The sequence below is a fragment of the Corvus moneduloides genome, chromosome 17 (assembly GCF_009650955.1).
Source record: "Corvus moneduloides isolate bCorMon1 chromosome 17, bCorMon1.pri, whole genome shotgun sequence".
In the NCBI taxonomy this organism is placed as follows: Eukaryota; Metazoa; Chordata; class Aves; order Passeriformes; family Corvidae; genus Corvus; species Corvus moneduloides.
In genome coordinates, this window is record NC_045492.1 from 10,173,193 (window position 1) to 10,189,309 (window position 16,117).

The following is a 16,117-nucleotide window of genomic DNA, read 5'->3' on the forward strand; positions in this document are numbered from 1 at the left end:
CCCTGTTTAGCTGAGATTTATGAGCCATGGTCGGATATGTCACTTGAAACTGCCCAAACAGAGGGGGATGGGCACTGGTCCTTCTGGATGTGGTGGAGAGCTGCAGGCTGCCCTTTCCCATCCATTTGTGTCCCTGCTACAACACAGCTGTCTGAGTGATGCCTGCAGCTTCAGGTGCTAGGTTCTCCCTTGGTATTTCTTGCCTTGACTTTTTTCCTTTGGTAAAAAGAATTCTGCAGTCTTGCTTATTTCACATCTTCAATTTTAAAAAATAGTGATTTTCTATGTGAACCTGGCTTTTTCTGTAATTTTTTTACTGTGGCGAGGAACTGAGGCTGCGTGGTGGGGCTGTGCAGATCCCTGGGTTTGAGCCATAGCTGCTGACATGCTTGGGGAATCTCTTGCTGACAGAATGCCTCTTGTCTATAAGAGAAAAGGACTCTGAAGTGAAACTCTTAAGTTTTCATAAGGCAGCATCTCTCTGCTTTGCCTGAAGTATGAATGGGACTGGAGTTAATGGCTTCTGTTTCTGTGATTTCTGCTCCCACCTGTTCTGGAAGTGAAGGGTAATCACCAGCCTCCAGCTCCTTTTCAGAGCTAAAAAGAGCCAGTGTCCAAACTGGGAAGAAGATAAAGCAGATACGCACAGATTATAGTGCTCTGAAGAACCAGGAGGGACCTGTGGGATGAGGATCTGTCCTCTCCCTCCTGTTTCTCCTGCCCAGATGTGAAAGGTGTAAGAAGTGCCAGGTCACCTGTGGCAGTTGTCCCCTTTGCCACAGCTGCCTTGTCGTGCCAGGAGGTGACTGGGAAAACAACCAGCCACGAAGTGTGGAAATCCCTGGAATGCTGACTGTCTTCATCTCAAGGAGGGGATCTTCTGGTACATTTTGTCTTGAAAACATTTTATTAGGGAAAGAAACCAGAGCTGCAGGGGCTAGAAATGGCAGGGAGGCAGGGGAATGATTTCAGACAAGAAAAATGCTCCTGAACCTCTCTGCTCCTCCCAGGCAAAGAAGCTGCCAGCCTTCATGTGGCATGTCATTCATCAAGCTGTCACCCTGGGCCCCGTGGGTTCACCCAGGAGGGAGCGTGGGGCACACCTGTAACCTTTGCCTCCGGAGCTGTCTGCGGTTGTCCCCGAGGCTGGTTTCTGACTGCAAATGCAACAGTGGGCTGTGGGGGAGGTGGGGAGGGGCTGGGGGTGTTCATACCTGCAGGACTGGGAGTGGGGAGTGTGTGGAGGGTGCCCTGGAAAGCCTCAGCTCTCCATCGTAGGGGTGTGTGGTAGCCTAGGGACACTTCTCCCCTGCCAGGGAGCAGCAGCACAGCTCCTCCCTGCTCTGGGAGTCCTGACGCTGCACCCCAAACCCACAGAAGATATGTTTTTGGGAGGGATCCCTAGTGCTGGATTTGCTCATGCTGAGGGTGGTTAAGAGCTGTTTCAGAAGATTTCTGGTCACCTTTGTGGGATGCAGAGCACCTCCCAGACCTGCAAGCAGGCATCTCCTTCCTAAATGTTGGGGCTCTCTGGTTCTATTTTGAAGTAACTCTTCCTCTCCCCATCAACTAAAGACGTTCAGATTTTCTATTTAATGTTGGTTTCCAGATGTTATAGCAGCTTCATCTTGTGGTTTATCTTAGAGCAAAGCACAAAAGAAGAGCCCCATGCCCATTCCTGGCTGTGCACAGGCAGGAAAGCTGCAATCCCACCCTGCTGGAGTGACTGAAGGTGGGCTGGGCAGGCTTTGTGCCTCCTGAGGGTATGAGCTGCAAGATGCCAACAGAAGCAATAGCTAGGCAGGAGATAAAAAACACACCTGGCAGGGGAAATGAGTGGGTGCCAGCTTCTTTTGAAGTAATGTGCGAGTATCTGTATAGAGGGAGTGGTCTTTAAATTAGGGTAAAGTACTTACTTAAAGGACTTTCTATCAGGCCAGTAAGTCCCACTCTTCATGGTTATTGTATAATTTATATAGCACTTCAAAGGTATCAGGGCTGTCTGCAAGAAAATAATGGGGGAAAATCCACTCCTCAGGAAGTCTGCACTATGACCTTACAAGCATTAAATTCCCAACTCTCCCTTTTTGCTGCAACCTGGAACCCAATTTTCTCTTCCAAAATGTCACCGAGGTCCCTTTTCCTTTCCCTTCATCAGTTGCTTTGTTCTCATTACCTGTAAGTTTATGGATTAAAGCAGACAATGTTCTTCCTGATATTTAAGAGGATGCTGCTGTGTATCAGGGAATCAATTTCATTTCTTAGCCACTGAATAGTTACAGATATTTTTGTTGTTTAATTCTTGCTCCTCTTTTTGTTGTTGTTTTGTTTCGCTTGTTGGTGTTTGTTTTCTTTTTAATTATTTTTTCTTTTAACCTCTCAGCTCCGCGGGAAGTGGAATCTGGGTGGCTCAAGTATTTCTGGTATCAGGGCTGTAGTGTTTGCTGAAGATCAAAGGGAACCTTTTCAAACATCATTGTTACCACTAAGAGGTGGCAGCTGCATCTTAAGTAACCAACCTTTTCATCCGAGGCATGGGTGATTGAGACACACCAAGCCCAGCTGAGGGGGCTGGATTTTAGCTCCTTTCTGGTCAGTTCTGGCAGCCCAGTTCTCTTGTAGCCGAGCTCTGGCCGCGGCGAGCCCCCAAGGGATGATCTGACCTTTAGTATGAATTTAGATTTGCACTGTGACTTCTCTAAATTATGACTGCCAGAGGTCCTGGGGTCACAGCTCTCCATCGTCAGAGCACTTCCAGCTCCCAGCACACTCCCAGTTTGGGAGAAGGGATGCAATTATTGATGGTGATTTAAAAGGAAAAAAGAAAAGCTGGATGTAAAAATGCCAATCTGCTGGGGCGTGTCCTTGTTGTGACTGCTGTGTATTAGAGATGCTTCTGACAAAATATAAATGGCACCACCTAAATTTCTGGTGTAGGACAACAAATTAGCTCTGCACGTGTCCCAGATGGTGTTCCTGCCACCTTATAAATGGTTAAAGTAGAAGAGCTGCTCTCTTTGCTTAGATAAACAGGGTCTCTGTATGAATAGCTTGCAACCCCCGTCATAATCCCTCTCTGATCTCTGGTTATAAAAATGATAGATGGAATGTAAACTCCATAAAGATTAGTAATCACCAAAAGCGTAGAAAAAATATGGGGAAGAGTTGTGAGGTTTTTCTGCATTCCTGAGGAATTCTGCAGGGATTCCTTTCCCTTGGTGGAGCTTGTGCTATTCCCCAGCTCATCTCCTTTCAAACTTGCTGTCTGGAGATGTTCGTGGAGGATTTTCAAGTATCTCTGAAGAAGTCTGGCACGGATTCCCTGTAACCTCGTGTAAATGGCTGCTGCTTGCCCCGGTTTCCGCAGTTGTGAGGCAGGGTAACAGGATGTATGTACTTGTCAAAGAATTCAGGGATTTACTGCTGGCTCGGGTGGTGCTGCCGTGTTCTCAGGGAAGGAGTTCTGACTCCAAAGCATCGTTGCTCTCTAGCAGAACAGCAACTCTCTGTCATCCTACACATTTCAGAGTATTCATGTGGAATCCTTTTTTCCCAATCTTTTGCATGCAGGGCAGCACTTCCAAACACAGCTATTGGTCTTGTGTCTTATGCTGCACCTCTGATTTTCAGAAGTTCATAGTTTACCTTAAAATGTAACCATTTTACAGTGTACAAATGCAGATTGCAAGTCACATCTCTCTCAAAACAAACCTCTAAATTCGGTCCTGTAGTGCACTTTGGGAAATACTCTGGGGTTAAAAAGTGTGAAGGTGGATCTTCCCAAAAATGGAACTGGGTTATGACAGCTGCAGCCTTTGAGAAATCCAGCCCACTGTGCATGTGAGAGATTTGCTGGACTTGAAATTAAGTAAGGCAACTTGGAGAAGGGGAAAATGTGCTCAACAAGAGATGGTCCCATCCTTCGGGATGGAATGTGGTTGGGGAATGAAGGTCCCAAGTCCAGCTGGTGCAGGTGGTTCAGTGGCACAGGGAATATCCACTGGGAACAAACCCATCAAGCACTTGTGGCGTGGCTAAACCACCAGTGCAGAAGCCATGCTTGGGCTGTGAGCTGAGGGATTTGGGGGAAACGAGGAGGTTGTTTCACCTACACTTCTGCAGGGTTTTCCCATGTGCCTCCCACCTCTGCAGGGCCTTTGGACTGTGTTCAGAGCAGCTGTGTCAGGTTGAACAGCTCCAGGGACAAAGTCAGGCTTTCATTTAGTAGGAAGGTGTTTGAGGTATGTTGCCAAGATGGTGTTTTATTGCAAATTATCAATGTAAGCTTCATCAGAGACCACCCAGAATCTTCCCTGAGAACATGGCTGTGCTTTGAAACTCCTGTGAGATTTCATTGCCCTCTTGTCCCTGCAGTGGGTACAAGCTGCCTGTCCTCTGCTGATGCCATGTGCTGTTGGTGAGTCTTTTTCCTGCTATCCTAGGAGAGTGTTTTACTTCAATGTGTTTGCAGTCTGACTGTATCTGCTTTCCAGCTGGGAAACTGGGATGCAGGCAAGCAATCCTTCCAAGACCACGTAGAAAACTCATGAAAATCAAGGACTTAATCCAGACCCCAGATAAGCACCTAAAATATTTCAGGGGTTTTTTTCTCTTTTGCTGCTGATTACTGCAACTCATTTATCTTTCCTGACTAACTCAGCCAACCCCATTGAAAATCTGGATTTGGCTGGAGACTACTCCAGCAAAACATTTGGGATTTTGCCCTGACAGGATCTGTAAGGCTGGCTGAAACAGCACAGTTTATGCGTGCTCTAAGAATTAAAAACTCTGCTCTAAGTGCATTGACCTGTCTTTCTCTCCTGCAAAACGTATGGATCACTTTCAGTTCTGCCCTAATGACACTCCACGTGGCTATACATCATTGCTCCTAATATTAGGAACTCCTGTCTTAAATCAGCAAGAGCTGGACGTCCCTTTCAGCAGCTTGCAGTGCTTACCTGTGTTAACAGCCTTGCACAGAAATAGTTGTGCTTCCAGATGCCTGACTTGTGCAGTCTCACAGGGAGGGCTATTCCTTAAATGGGTTAAGAGAGCTTAAAAAAATAAACTGTAAAAGAATTGTTTACAGCCCTTTTTATAGCTGGGTCAGTTCCCAACCTGGTTCCACAAATGGTTCTGTTGGCACGCCCAGAAGGGGAAAAAGGGCAAAAACTGATTGTGACAGTGCTGCTGCCAAACACAACATGTTGTGAAGCACAACCTCGGTCCCTCCTGTGTGGGGAGCGGGTCCCCTCCACTCCCTGCAGCCCCAAACACCATCAACAAACAGCAAAAGGGACTCTGACACTTCCTCTCCCAAAGCCAGCGAGGGCCTGTAATAATAAGGATTTGATAAACACCCAAAGCACTTACTCTGCTTTTTCAGGGAGCTGCAGGCCAGGGAACAGCCAGAGAGACATTAAAGAGCAGAAGCAGAATAGAGTGTAATTAACTTTAAACCCCTGTGAAACTCCTGCTGCTGTGTGTGGCAGGCTCACTTTGGAACACAGTTGGGTTTAGTGCAAGTTCTAATCGTGGTGTCAAGTCGAGGCTTGTCCAGAGAAAGTGTGTGTGCCTTTATTAGCATGCAAATCACAGATCCTCCTTATTACACTGTCTCTGCATCCCTCCTCTAGAGCAGTTTAGTAGAAGCAGGCAAGAACTAATTAAATTCCTTTATTCGTACCTCACCCTTGAAGTGCAGAGCCCAAGGCAGGAATGCCAATGGGCACACGCCCATACCCTCTCTGCTTCCACAAGGATCGTGGCAGGCCTGACCTTCACCTCATTAGGCAAGGAATAAATCCCCTGCCGTGAGGATGAGGATGTCAGGCACTACATGCATAAATCACAGAAGGAGTTTCCAAATGGCTTTCATCTTGGGAGTCCTTAAGAGTTCAGAGCTATGGATCAATCCAGAGTGGATACATTTCAGCAGTAACTCCACATCTGAAGTTCTTTAATAATGTGGCTCCTTTAAATAAGATTCTGAAAGCCCAAGCCAGCTGAAATTGTAGCACACAATCAAGTTAACCACTTTAATTACTATAACGCTCTATTTGTAAATTTAATCTCCTAATCTGCAAAGTGCCGTTTTCCCTTTAGAGTTCCTAAAGAAAGTAAAATAGCTTTTGGGTTCCTTGCTAGCTTTTCAAGGCACTTTGAAAACTGAGAAGAAACCTCCCATAAATAGCCTGGCTGTGATTATGAGATTTCTTTTCTCGTTTTTTAAAATATCATCCTTTATATGAATGCAAAGCATTTAAAAGCAGTAACAGGATCTATCCCAGCAAACCAGGCATTTGAATTTAAGATTTCTTGGGTTACCTGGACTGTACAAATGTAATGCACAGCATAAACCTTCCTTAAAGTGCTGAGGAAATTGGAGGTTATGGCAAGGGAAAACCAGTAGCCAAAGAACAAGCCCAGGGCTATGCTCTGTTATGTTTCCAGCTGCCTTATTTGAAGTGTTATGGCTGGAAAACTGCACTCAAAGTTTTGCACTGAAGGACCCCAGAGTGCTTCCCCCTGGTATGAAAAAGGGTTCCTGACCTCCAGAGCTGCAGCCATTCTGCACTTCAGCTTGTCCTCTGGGATGATCCAAGATTCTCCAGCATAGCAAGGCTGTTTGTAGAGAAACATCCCCCTGCAACCTGCTGAACTCCCAGCCTGGAGAGCCCCTCAGGCTGCCCTGAGATGAGAGCTGGTCATGACTTTTCCATTCACCAGCCCTTGGAGCTGAGTTTAGGGCCCACGGTGTTTCTGATCTGTGTAAATCCTGACACACTGCCAGTTCTGTGCTTGCTGTTCAATCTCCTGGAAGGTGAACTGGAGAGGCTGGGAAGAATGTGTGGGATTTTCACTGAAGTCTATTGGACCTATGGGGTCCAAGCAGGGTTTAGCTGTTAAATCCATTTTTTACAAACTTAAAAATGCACCTACATTGGGTGGTTGAGCATCTTACAGCTTTTATTCCTATTGTACCCCATGACTGCTGCTCCTTCTCATTTTGAGTTGATGAAGAGAGGCAAAGAAAAGTTGTGATGTGTCCAAGGTCATGCAGGGAAGAAGAAGTGAAGGGATTTGAGCCTCAGACATAGTTTAAGTTTTGGGCTGTGGCACCATCTCTCTTTGTGATGTCTGGAACAGGCTCACAGCTCTTCTATTGTGGAGAAAGCACCTATTTTCCTATTTGCTACCTCTTCCTACTGGAGGGAATTATTTTTAAGGACAAAACAGCTGTCTGTTCCTATTAAGCTACTGTAGGAATAATCTTCATGGAAAAAAACTCGGATGCTTTCCCAAATAGGAAGTAATTTAGATTTCAGATGAATGGCTGTGACAATGGAAATATATAAAATCTTTTCCTGGTATGGAGCACAAACCATGGGTTGTTCTTATCGATGGTGGACACAGGTGTGAAATCTGACTTGTGCTGCACATGGGGAGCAAACACTAAAGAAAGGCACAAATATCCCTGTTATGCAGAGCTCCCAGCCTGTGGTGTGCATTTAGTGGATGAGTCAGCTGCTGCTGGTGAAAGATGACAACTCTTGCTCTTGCAAGCCTTCCTCTCTTGCAGGCACTCTGTCCTGATCCCACTCAGGGAAATGAACTGTTTTCCCAGAAATAAGAGCAAGAGTGAGGAATAGAGAGGATCAAGGCACTGAGTTGTTCTCTCTGGGACCTATAAATCCTCAGTCCTGGCTGTGAAAGGAGCTTCACAAAAGGAAAATTAAGGCTTGGGGTGGACAGCTTGGATGGAGGGAGCCAGCACAAGGAGCAAGCTCAGGTCTGGAGCAGTGATGGTCCTCTGGGCTGTCAGCTGCAGTTTACAAAGGAGATGAAGCTGAAGTTTCCCCTGCTGCCACTGCCCACTGGGTGGGATGGTGCCAGCCTTCCTGGGGACAGCAGGGCTGCAATCCAGGGCTTTCTTTGCAGGCACCTGCTCGAACAGAGAAATTCTCTTTTGTGCAAGCCTTAAGCTGCACATGGTCAGCAGCACGTACCTGAGCACCTCAGGTCCCCACAGCAGAAGGAGACCAGGGTGCCTGCAGTGCCAGGGAGCCTGGGAGGGATGTGAGGGGAGAGGGTTGGTCAGATCTGAATTTTGTGGCAGAAGGGCTGCTGAGATCTGTGCATGGAGTGTTTCTTACTTTACATTGTGTGAAGGCCCTCAGCATTCCCCACGTGTTCCGCTCTCTGGTAAGATTAACAGCATAAAGAAAATGTTACCAAATGCATTTTAACAGATGACTGCAATTTGCACTCAGCTGTTAGGCTGCTGCCTTTTCCATCTTAGCAATTGCAGAATGGGAAAGCCTAGCCTGTGTTATCGAGAGGGGTGAGATGAAAGTGAGGATCTGCAGAGTGAAGCTTCACAAATTTCTCTTGCACTTGGTCAAACTACAAATAATCAGATTAAGCCATAACTGTATAAATGGGGCTTGAGTGTGTTTGCTCTGCTGACTTGGTCATGCATTCAGGACGTTCAGACTGGTGTAACTACAGCCCAGGAGGTATTAGTCACGCTGGGAGGACTTCAGTGAATATAAGAGGGCTTCATCTGGCCAGTTACCAAGGCAACTCTTGCTAATATTTCATTACAATGCTTTTGCCCTCTGCAAGTCCCACGGATTAGGACTGGGAATCTCAGAAAGAAGAGTTGATTGTCAATATTGTGCTTGGATTGAATGTATCCCCGAGGAAAAAAAAAAGGTAAAGCATTTCCCATAGGCAGAGCCCACAATGCGCAGCTGGAGCGAAACTCCGTCTGTCATCCAGCACTGCCTTGTGCCCTGAGGAGAGTCTTGGGCAGCAACTAATCTCCCTCTTTCCAGCTCTGAAATAAATGGAAAATGCAGGTATGAACTCATCCTCATCCATGTTGAAATGCAGAGCGGCAGAGCTGTGCCAGGTTCCATTCAGAGCAGCTGCAGCACAACCTGCACCAGTACAGACTGGTGCCCTCAAACTGGGGGACAGTGCCAGCCAGAGGGACCACCCTCACACTTCAGGGCTGTGGCTGTCACTGGTGTGTTTGCTGCCTCTGTGCACCTTCCTCTAACTGTGTTCCTTGTCACTGACACAAGAGCTGTTGCTGATTCCCTTGGGGAGCCACAGCCACAGTGCATTGGACTGGGCATCCTCTTCCTCTGGGAAAACACACAAGAAAATAAAAGGGCATCTGCTGCTGTGGGATGCTGCTTGAGATGTTCCTTCCTCTGGGCCAGCTTGGGATTTGTAATGCTGCTGGGGTCTGTTGCTTGTTCCTAATTACACTTTTCATTAGCTGTGTATTATTTCTCATTAAGGAAACAGGACTTCATAGGAAAATGGCAATACAGCTATCCTATATGACACAGATTAGAAGTGCGACTGGGTTTTTATCTGCTCCCAATAATTGGAAAAACTGGGTATGATGTGATGTAGGTGGAAGCCAGCAAGGGTATGTCATGACCCCATGCCTGAAGAGTATTTATGAGCACATAGCCACAGGGCACAGAAGCAACCCCGGGTGAAGTAATCTGTGGGAGGATGAACTTCCCGGCATTCAAAGAAGTTACAATGACATAGTAGGAGAAGTCCTACTCTCTGAGTCAGGCTTGAGTCAGTTTCCCATTCGCACTGCTGGATGTGTCCCACCTTTTAGACAAGGAGCAAAAGCATGTTCTGTCTGAGCGTCTCCAGTTTGCCCCCACTGCTCTGTCACACTCGAACGGGTGTGTTAACCCCAGCATTGCACTGCTTTTCACCCCGAGCACATTCACTCATCCCCTCGCTTCCTCCATGGATTCAACTTGACACAGCGCTCTTGGTCCTCCTGCAGTGCTAAACAGCTACCAAAGCTCACCCCAAGAGTAGCTGCACTTTTCTGGTGGGTGAACTGATCTCTGTTGACATGTCAGCTCGTTAAATCTGCAGGGCCTTTCTGGCTGAAGGCAGGGCTGTGTGGCACATTTAAAGCATGATTTAGTTATTAACGTAAAAGCAGCTGTGTTCCTGTTTGAGCTGTGCAAAGAAAAACACGTAGCTAATGATGACCGAGCCCAAAGCGTGCCTGGGAGACAGCACTTAGGTATGTTTTCCATGTGCCTCAGAATAATACAGAGTTTAGGCTTTAAAAGAAAGTATTTGGGTCCTTGCCAGGTAGACAGACAGTATGAATGAAACACCTGTTCTGGCTTTGGGAGGGTTTTGGAACCATTTGATTACAGGGAAGGTACAGGCTGACCTTAAAGTGAATTGAATTCTCTGGTGTAGAGTAACATGTCCTGCTACATTATGAATCTTCTTGATCTCTTCGTGAAAATGTCCACAGCAGACAAAACACAGATGTCTGCTCCTTTTGGTTTTAACTAAAAGGTGCTGCTTGGGCATGGCAAAGTGACCAGCTCTGTCTCAAAACAGTCTTTTTCAATTTTGAATAAATGTTAAAGGAGGAACACTATAAAGGAAACATAAAACACATTAAAGTAATTCTACCGAGAAAAGAAAAATAACTGTTCATTCCAGATGTGCCCTAATTCAGCTCCTGCTAATGCTCCTTGGCACTTGGCAGTTTTAGGGGGTTGCATTTTCACATGGTGTAATTCAATTCCAAAAAAGATATAAAGAATCCTGTCTTTCCTAGACTTGCTTCCTATTGAATCACCTTATCAGTCTGGTCTGGTTTGTCCAGTCTTAACTATTTCTGTTAATATGGCAAAACCAGCACCAGGAATTCTTTCATAAAAGCAGATGGCAGCAGATGGTAGTGTGATGAGTTTGATCATCCCCTCTGGCCTTTGGCTTTATATATTCATAAGAACCAGTCTGAGAAACCAAGGCAGATCCTGGCCAAATTCCTCATGCTTTCAACAAAACCCTCCAGTCCCTTCCCACTGTAGATTCAAGCTGTGCCCTAGCTCCCCCGATGCAGAAGGGTTTAAAAAGCTGTAATTGAGCTGTCAGTTTGAAGAACAAACAGGGGAAATGTACTTTGGGTCTCTGTTTGGGGGCTGTTTGCAGAACTGTCTGTATGTGCATGGGTGGGGGTCTGTGTGAATAGGAGGGGAACTCCTTCCCAAGCCTCTGTGAACTCAGCAAACGCACTGCAAACCCCACATGGAATCTGTTCATGCCTTTTGTGGATTTGTTTTACAAACTTCTCAGGTAGAGCCTGTGGAGATTGTAAAATTATAAAGCTGTAGATGTGCTTGAAGGATATTGATTGCACTTCTGGCTTGTGTTAGTCCAACTCCAGCTCATCTGGAATTAGTTCTTAGCTCCTGGTAGCTGCTCCTGACACACTTGTGTCAAGACACAACACGCTTATAAATGGCGAGCTTGGCGTGAAGTTCTTGGGTCAGCACAGAGCACAGCTCAGGAAACACATTCCTTCACACAGCCTGCAGCAGGGTAGCAGGAAAGTGATTAAATCTTCCCTAAGATAACATGTTCCTGACCCTACACCATACAGGAACCATATGCTCACTTATTTCTCTTGGCTCAGGCCCTGCTCCCAGTGACTGCTCTGGCTGTGGTGGTGCCTTGGTAGGAAATACTGTAAGTGAAGGCAACAAGTCTTTCTCCATAGGCCACATGTTGCTTTTCCTGGAGTGAGGAGAAGTTCTTTCATTTCTCTGTGTAATAGACAATATAAAACCAGATAATTTATTCACAGCAAGCAGAATGTGTCTGTGTCACCACTGATTTACTCGGCAGGCCTCGCTTCTTGGCTGTGGGATGCTTCCCTGTGCTCCTGCTGTAGGTTAAAAGGGTCTGGGTAGACAGGAAAACTCTCACTTGTAACTTGCAGAATCTTTGTTCAGATTTAAGAACTGCTTTTCCTCATCAAGATAAGTTGTTTGGAGCCCATACACTCAATTTGTTCTCAGACCTCTTTTAAGCTCTTCTGTCACTCTACAGCTTGCTTGAAGAAAGAGCTTGTTGTTTCTGGTGGCAGCTTCTGGCAAGCTCCTCGTGGTCCTGCAGTTTTTAGGGAGGCAAAAGTAAAACCTTCAGTGGGACTCAGATGTCTTTAGTGGATGCAGATGGGTAACAGCATGGCTGAGGTCGTGTTACTACATGCTGGCTCAGAGAAGATTGGAGTAGGACTAATACGGGCTGGATTTTTTTTTTTTCCCCGGTTCTTTCTGCATTCACTGGTAGTGGATTTGATTTAAAATGAAAAGTCTCTTCTGCTTCAACACCTCTTATTTGAGAGCATGTCACTGTGACCAGCTTTGTGAAGCCGAGCCAAGAAGTACCGTTGCAAAGCTCAAGAAACCAGTAAAATTCAAAGAGGGATCAGAGCAGTAAAGGAATGGCAAATGTCCAGGGATGTTGAAATTTATGCTTAGAAAAACCTCTTAAATGGAAGAAAAGCTTCACTGCTCAAGCTAAGTTCTAGCTGTTATAAATCAGGCAGCATCTTTTTTGGGAGCAGAGTGTTCGTTGTCCACCCACGGGGGTTTTCACTGGAAATGTTTGCTGCTGGTGACTCTCAGGTAAGATGTTAGACCAGATGGGACTCGTGTCCAGTCCAAATTAGCAAATATGACTTTTTTCCCTGAGTATGGCTGAAAAGAGATGGCATCAGGGAAGGAGTTCAAGTTGTTAACCTCAACTTTTTGGTTAACCTCTAAATTGGATGTTTAGCAATGTTAGAAACCCTCTGACCTTTTCTTCCTGAGCTGGAAAAAGACCCTCAGAATGCTCTTTCTTTAAACCATTTCCATTGCTTCGTGGACAGCTTCAGATCCCCTCAGTTACAGGTGGCCTAAGTATGATTTCAGTCTTCAAACTGTCCTTGAAAGAAGCTCTGCAGTCGACTGGAGGCCAGTTCAGACAGTAGAGGGTCATTTTTTCTGCATGGTGCTCCTGAGTCTGTGCCACAAAACCCACGTGCTAACTGTGATTTCACTTTCCTTAATTGCATTTTGGAAGGGAGATTAATTATATTACCACTAGAGGGATTACAGATATTAATTAGACTGGCCCAAGTGTTTTGCCCTGAAACTCTTGTGGGGGTGGGAGAAAGTTACTTCCCTAATCTGTGCCCTGCTCTCCTTGTTAACTCTTTTTACATATTTACAGGTGCCGTGGGGTGTAAGTAGCTAATTAAGTAAGGCATTTGATAAAGTTTAAGGAAGTTTTAATTCCTGTCCTGCGGAGTATTGGTCTCCCGTGCATAAACATGTTAGTTAACCATTACTGCAGAGCAGAAGTATTTTCAAAGGTGGCTGTTCCCAGAGGAACCTACCCATTTTCAAGCACGGTTTAAAGGGCGAAGACTGCCTGTTCTCGTGATAAGAATTTGTTTTTAAAGGTTCTATTTAGCTTTTAAAGGATACATTCATCCGCGGAGCGATAAGATCTTGCATGAAGTGGGGAAACCAGGAGAAAGGTCTCCAAAGAGACGGGCGAGCAGGAAGGGGTTAAAAGATGTCTGAAAGCGCTTTAGGAAGTCTTTCTAACTGAATGGGCTTGGCGGCCGTGCTTCAGTGCTTCCTCACCATGTGGAACCAGGCACCTCTCACCGCCCTGCGTTCACAAGTCCTGATGTCATGACAATGTGATCCCCGAGAAACAGCTGGCACTGGGTGGCTCCCCGGCTCCCGATGGCATGAGGGCTCCCGCACTCCTCCACCTCCCGATGCTGGCACCCACCAGCATTCCCAAGCGGCACCCGCCCGGGGGGCTGTGACAGTCCCACTGCCTGCAGCGCCCTGTGGAAACGTTACAATAAATCGATATATACACTCACCTACATTTACAGTGCTCCAGGCACAGTAAGAGGGATCTTTCAAACCCCTCTGAAAGTGCTAAAATCGGGGTAATTGCAGAGCCTGGCTGGTACACGGCATGTGTGAATTCGGTTTGTGGAACTACATATTTGAACCACGCGCATCACAATGAGTTTTTGGGTTTGTTGGGGTTTTTTTAAAAAGCTTTTCATACTTAAGGCAGTAACTTTTCCAAGAGTTCTGGTACCTCTTAGGCTGTCCGCAGAAAAAAAGAAACAAAGAGGATGATGCGATGCAAAGAGCAAATGCCCCGCAGCAGCCTGCGAAGACCTGGACATGCTCAAGAGCTTGTTTTGCTTCCTGTGGGGTTCAAATACCGCAACAATCCAACTGTTTGGAGTCCAGACCTGGTCTCTTGGTATGTCCTAGTTTAAAGAAAGTCTTGTCCAGTTCAGGCACAACATTTTGTGCGTATCATTTAATTCTTGGATTTAAAAATAGCCCGTGCTTGCTGGAAAATCGAAGCAGTGGTTTGATGAGTTAATTTATGTGTTGCTCTTTATTTATGTTCAGGATTTTATCTGTAAAATGTCTTCCCCCCAGCAGCATGTACACACCTGGCAGTGTGTGTGTCCCTGCAAGTCACACCACGGAGGGATGGGAGAGCTGGGTTATCGCTGAGCTGCTTCCTTCACCCTTAGGTGAGAAGGTAAAGTCATTTCCCCAAAGCCATCCTTTCCGGGGAAAGTGGAAGTAAATTTTTCACTGCCCAAATTAATTGCGAACCCACAGCATACCTCCAGGAGAGCGAACTGGGTTTGGTTAAGCCTTCCCGCTTTGTTAATTAGTAATAGAGTTTTTTCCTGTAGATAACCCGATCTATCGGTTAATGGAGTTTAACGTACTAAAACACCAGCGAGCCGCCGCGGGCAGCGCAGCCCCGCAGATACAATGGGCACATTGTTCCCGGGGGATCCCGTCCCCGTTTATTTGGGAAGGGGGGCATCCCTTCACCCCACTCGGCCTCCCCTCGCTCTGGCGGGGCCGGGGGGGTGGGTGCCGGGGCGAGGCCGGCTGGGCAGAGGGGGGCTCCCGGGGCGGCAAAGGGTTAATCGGGGCGGCGGGGCTGCCGCGGCCCCTCCCCGCTGCCGGGGCTGAAGTAGCGCGGCGGCGGCGCGGGGCAGAGCCGAGCGGGGCGGCGGCAGCGGAGCCGGGGGAACGGAGCCGGTACCGGTGTCGGTGCCGCAGCGCTGCCCGGCCCCGCCGAGCGAAGATGGCGAGGGCGGCGGAGCGGGGCGGTGCGCGGCTCCTGCTGCTGCCGCTGCTGCTGGCGCTGCCCGCCGCCGCCGCCCGGCCGCCCGCCTCCTTCCCCAGCGATGTGAACGGGCACAGCCTCCACCCGCCCTACTTCAACCTGGCCGAGGGCACCCGCATCTCCGCCACCGCCACCTGCGGCGAGGAGGCGACGGGCGCCGGCGGCCGCCGCGCCGTGGAGGATCTGTACTGCAAGCTGGTGGGGGGCCCGGTGGCCGGGGGGGACCCCAACCAGACTATCCAGGTACGGCCGGGGCGGGGGAGGAGGGGACGGAGCCCGCGCACGCACGGGCGGCTGGCGGAGCCTCGCCGGGGCGGCGCGGCCGGGGGTGCGCTCGGGTCCGAGCCCCCTTTGTGCGCCCCCGGTTCTCGGTGTCGCCGCGGAGCGCAGGGGCTGCGGCGGGGGCAGCCCGGGGCTGGGCGGGCAGGGCCCCGCTCCGCGCGTTTTCCCACGCATCAGCGGCTGCCTCGGGCAGAGCTGGTGCAGCAGCCGCGGGTGGGTCAGTGCTGGGGGCTCAGGGAGGGGTGGTCCCTGGGCATCCCCCTGCCCAGGTCCGCCCCGGAGCAGCGGGGCCGTGGGACGCACGTGCTCGGTCTCTGTCCCAGCCTTGCCAGGAGTTGCTCGCATGAAAGGCGGCTCGCTGAGTTCCCGGGGCATTATTTTTAAAGTTTTGGGTCCTTTATGTTTTTAAAATCCCGGGAAAAGCAGCCCCCAAACTCCCTTTGCTACTCAGGGAATAATGTTTAATGTTTACTTTGATGTGTCTTGAACGTGATAATATTTACCTTGATGTGTTTTAACTCCACCGTTCCCCGTGTTTTCGGTGGGGCATTGGGATGAGCAGAGGGGAAAGTTAGGAGGGTGGATTTTACAAGCGAATGTCAGGTGACTTATCTCAGGGGTCCCATTTTAAGCTGCCCAGAGGGAGCTTGCAGCTAGGAATGTAGACGGTGAAAGCTGCAGTGCAGTGTAACAGCTATGGCTCCCTTGAAGGGAGGAAAGAACAGTTGTACACAGGCTTGTAAAACACCAGGTTTAGTTGCAGGAACCGCGGACCCAGTGTCCCCCCTGA

General features: G+C 48.1%; 1 protein-coding gene across 3 annotated transcripts in view; it reads left to right on the forward strand.

Annotated features, from left to right (window-relative positions):
• The first annotated feature begins 14,916 nt into the window (after positions 1-14,916).
• The window catches only part of LAMA5 (laminin subunit alpha 5), an 85,200-nt gene continuing 83,999 nt past the window's right edge, over positions 14,917-16,117 (forward strand). For all 3 annotated transcript variants that reach the window (XM_032127491.1, XM_032127493.1, XM_032127494.1), the window contains exon 1: positions 14,917-15,288. In XM_032127491.1, the coding sequence (XP_031983382.1) occupies positions 15,004-15,288 (285 nt within the window). In that variant the 5' untranslated portion in view covers positions 14,917-15,003. The remainder of the gene's footprint in view (positions 15,289-16,117) is intronic.